Source organism: Elephantulus edwardii, unplaced genomic scaffold, assembly GCF_000299155.1.
Source record: "Elephantulus edwardii isolate Elephantulus edwardi_28Jun2011 unplaced genomic scaffold, EleEdw1.0 scaffold00109, whole genome shotgun sequence".
Taxonomy (NCBI): domain Eukaryota; kingdom Metazoa; phylum Chordata; class Mammalia; order Macroscelidea; family Macroscelididae; genus Elephantulus; species Elephantulus edwardii.
In genome coordinates, this window is record NW_006399859.1 from 7,348,528 (window position 1) to 7,352,840 (window position 4,313).

A 4,313-nucleotide genomic window follows, 5' to 3' on the forward strand; every position below is an offset into this window, starting at 1 on the left:
GAGTGGAAGCCCAAAATCTCTGTAAATGTTTATGAAAATTAATAAAATATAATTATAGAAAAAAAAAAGAGAAAAAAAAATTAGTTATCATATAAACAACAGATCTAACCTCATGTAGAATGGAATATATATGTGTATATACAAATTAAAAATTGGACAAAGCACTGTTTATATATGGGATTCAGTATGCTAGGTGCCATCAAATTGACTATGACTCTTAGCAATCCTATGAATAAAATATTTTAAGCTTGCCCTTTCCTGTGCCAGCCTCATGATCTGTTATGTCCAAGCTCACTGTGGCAGTCACTGTGACAATCCATCTCATTGAGAGTCTTCCTCTCTTTTGTTAACCCTCGAACTTTCCCAGCATTATGTCTCTCTTGAAGAACTGGTTGCTCCTAAAAATATGTCCAAAGCAAATAAGACAACATTTTACCTTCCTGTGCTATAAGGAGCTATAAGTAGATTTATCTGTTCTTTTGGCAGTCCACAATATATTCAGTATACTGTCAAAACCACAACTCAAAGCCATTGAGTCTTTTTCTGTCATCCTTATCCACTGTCCAGCTTTCAGATATAAATGAAGTAACAAAAAATATTGTGGCTTGGTTCGGACACACTTTAGTCTTTAGACTAAAATATTAAAAAACTTCAGAGAGTTTCTTGAGAGCAGATTTCCCCAATGCAACAAATCTTTTGACTTCTTGACTATCGTTACCATAGGTTTTGATTGTGGATCCAAGTAAAATTACATCACTAGTAAATTCAATCTTTTCTCTATCTACCCCAATATTACCTATTGGCGCAGTGGTAAGGATTTTTGTCTTCTTGATGTTGACATGTAACCCATATTGAAGACTGTAGTCTTTGATCTTCTGCACAGAGTGCTTCAAGTCTTCTTCACTTTCTGCAAGGAAGACTGTGTCATCTGCCTAACAGGTTACTAAGTCTTCTTCTTCCTCCAATCCTGATGCCTCATTCTTCTTCATATAGTCCAGCTTCTAGAAGGGTTTATTCATGATATAGATTGAACAGGTAGAAAGATACAACCCTGATGCACATCTTTTCTGATTTTAAACCATGCAGTGTTCCCTGTTCTGTTTGGACAATGGCTTCTCAGTCTGCATATAGATTCAGCATGAGCACAATTACATGCTCTGGGATTCCCATTCTTCTCAATGTTAACTGTAATTTGTTATGATCCACACAGTCAAATTCCTTTGAATAACCAACCAACAAAGCACAAGTTAACATCTTACTAGTATTCTCTGCTTTCAGTCAAGACCCATCAGACATTAACAATGATAATTCTTGTGCCATAGTCTCTTCTGAATCCAGCTTGAATTTCTGGAAGTTCCCTGTCAAAGTACTATTTCAACTATTTTTAATAATCTTCGTTAAGATTATTATTTAAAAATACCTGAAATCATCTCCACATTTCTGTTGGATCACCTTTTTTGGAGAATGGGAATAAATATGGATCTCTTTCATTCAATTGGGCACGTAACTGTCTTCCATATTTTTTGGCAGATATTGGTGAGCATATCCAGAGTTGTACCTGTTCCTTAAAAACCTCAAGTGGCATGGTATCAATTCCTGGGGACTTCTTTTTTACCAATGCTTTCAGTGAAGCTTGGACTTCTTCCTTCAGTACTATTGGTTCTTGATCAAATGCTACTCCCTGAAATGTTTTCTTGTCAATGAGTTCTTTTTGGTACAATGTCTATTCTTTTCATATTTTTTTGATGTTTCCTATGTCATTCAAGATTTTGCCCACCGAATCCTTCAGTATTGCAACTCCAGGCTTGATTTTGTTATTTAATTCTTTCAGTTTGAGAAATGCTGGGTGTGTTCCTCCCTCTTGGATTTCTAACTCCAGCTCTTTGCACATTTCACTATAATTCTTTGCTTTGTTTCTCGCTGCCCATTGAAATCATCTGTTCAGCTGTCTTACCTCAGCATTCCTTCCCCTTGCTTTATTTTTTTTCATTCTAATGCATATAAAGAAGTCCTGTTAAGATAACTATTATTCAAATATACGCACCAAGCACAAAAACCAATGAAAAAAATTTGAGGATTTCTATAAACTTTTATAGTTTGAAACTGACTGAACATGCAATCAAGATACATTAATAACTGGTGACTGGAATGTAAAATTTGGAAACAAAGCAGGAGGACTGGTAGGTAGAAAATATGACTTAGATACTGCATGGGCACATACTGTATTACATAAATTATGTATTTTCTAGTTGAATTAATACGTTGTATAGTTTAAATGTTCTTATTAAAGAATAAATATATTTACTCTTTAAATGCACTTATATTTTTTATTTTCTATAATTAACATTATTTTATGCTTAGAGAAAAATTTAATCTTAACAAAACTTCTATTTATACACACTGATTACAAAATAATCAACTGTTACAAGCTTTTCAAGAATCAAAACTTCTTACTTTATACTGAATATATAATGGAGAATTTGTTGGACCATATATCTCAGTCAATACAAGATCTATTCACCACAACAAGATAAAGGTAAATAATCCAATAGAAAAATGGGCACAGGATATGAACAGACACTTCACCAAGGAAGACATTCAGATGGCTAACAAGCACATGAAGAAATGTTCAAAATCCCTAGCTCTAAGAGAGATGCAAATTAGAACAACTATGAGATATCATCTCACCCCAGTCAGAATAGCAAAATTTAACAGAAGAGCAAGCAACAAATGCTGCCGAGGTTGTGGAGAGACTGGAACCCTTATTCACTGTTGGTGGGAGTGTAAAATGGTGCAACCACTGTGGAAGGCGGTATGGCACTTTCTCAAAAAGTTGCAAATAGAGATACTGTTTAACCCAGCAATTCCACTACTGGGAATATACCCCGAAGAGACCATAACTGACACCCAAGTAGATATATGCACAACTATGTTTATCGCGGCTTTGTTCATAATAGCAAGGAGTTGGAAACAACCTAGGTGCCCATCAACAAACGAATGGACAGAGAAGTTGTGGTATATTCACACAATGGAATACTACGCTGCATTGAAAAACAAAGAATTCATGCAATATTATTCAAAATAGGTGACTCTGGAGGACATTATGCTGAGTGAAGTATCTCAGTCACAAAAGGACAAATACCGCATGGTGCCATTGTTGTAAAACAGGACTGACCTTGGGGTTGGGGAGAGACTGAAAAAGATGGGTTCAATAATGTACACTGCATTGAAACAGAGGAGGGAGAAAACTGTTTAAGAGGGATATGTGATTAGGTATTTTTGTCATGACAGGAGTCTACAGCAAAGGCTACATGGTGGAGTAGGCCTGGGGGAGGGTTTGTAAAATAATGAAAGAATTTTTCTTTTACTTTTCCAAGAGGGTAGTGTACTGGGGGGAGGGTTGGGAAGAGAGAAAAGTGTAACAATGAATGAATGGAAATCCAAAGTCTCTGTAAATTTTTACTGAAATTAATAATAAATTTAAATAAAATAAAAAATAAAAAGACAGGATCTATTACCTCCCAACTATCTGGTTCCAAGAACTCCTTTTTTTCCGTAGCTCTTAAAAACTCCTCCAAAGTCACCAACCGGTCTTTATTAACATCAATCTAATGAAAGGAAAATGTACATGAGATGTAAAAACTCATTTTTCTATTTAGACATTAGAAACTGTATTTAAATATTTGCTACTACATATACATATAAAAATTGAAACAGCCTAAATATACATAAAAACTAAGGAGGGGATAGAGAATCAGGACATCCAGTATTCTTCTAAAATTAGAAGACAAATATCTTTTTTCACCTGTATAATTAACATTTGACAATTTGAAATCTCTAGATATTTGATACACTAAAAAGATATCTATGTAGTTCAAACAATTAGCACTCAACTTTAATGTTATGGCTGGTGATCCAAATCTACCTAGAGGCACTATATAAAAAAGATCAAGCAGTAAGGAAACCAGTATAAAATAAAAATTGTACTTAAATAAAAAAAAATTTAGCAATTTGCTTCTGTAAAGATTAAAGCCAAAAAAATTCCAAGAAATAGTTCTACTCTGTAATACATGAATTACTATAAATCAAAACTGGCCCAATGGCAATGGTTTCTTTTGGGTTTGGGTACTCCAAAGATCAAGTTTGAATCTGATGAGTCAGGCTGGTACTGTATCTCTTCTTCTCTCAATACACCCTATGCTTAAAATAAGGGGGGGAATGTTTATTGCAGCTTTGTTCATAATAGCAAGGAGTTGGAAACAACCTAAGTGCCCATCAACAAACGAATGGCTAGAGAAGCTGTGGTATATTCG

The 4,313-nt window shown here is 34.6% G+C and overlaps 1 protein-coding gene across 2 annotated transcripts in view; it reads right to left on the minus strand.

The window, feature by feature from the left end:
- Positions 1-4,313, minus strand: part of NUCB2 (nucleobindin 2) — a 27,165-nt gene that overhangs the window by 5,615 nt on the left and 17,237 nt on the right. The window contains exon 9 of one of the 2 annotated variants that reach the window (XM_006892039.1): positions 3,519-3,608. The exons of the other annotated variant lie outside the window; for it this stretch is intronic. Within the exon in view, the coding sequence (XP_006892101.1) occupies positions 3,519-3,608 (90 nt within the window). The remainder of the gene's footprint in view (positions 1-3,518; positions 3,609-4,313) is intronic. 2 annotated transcript variants of the gene reach the window in all.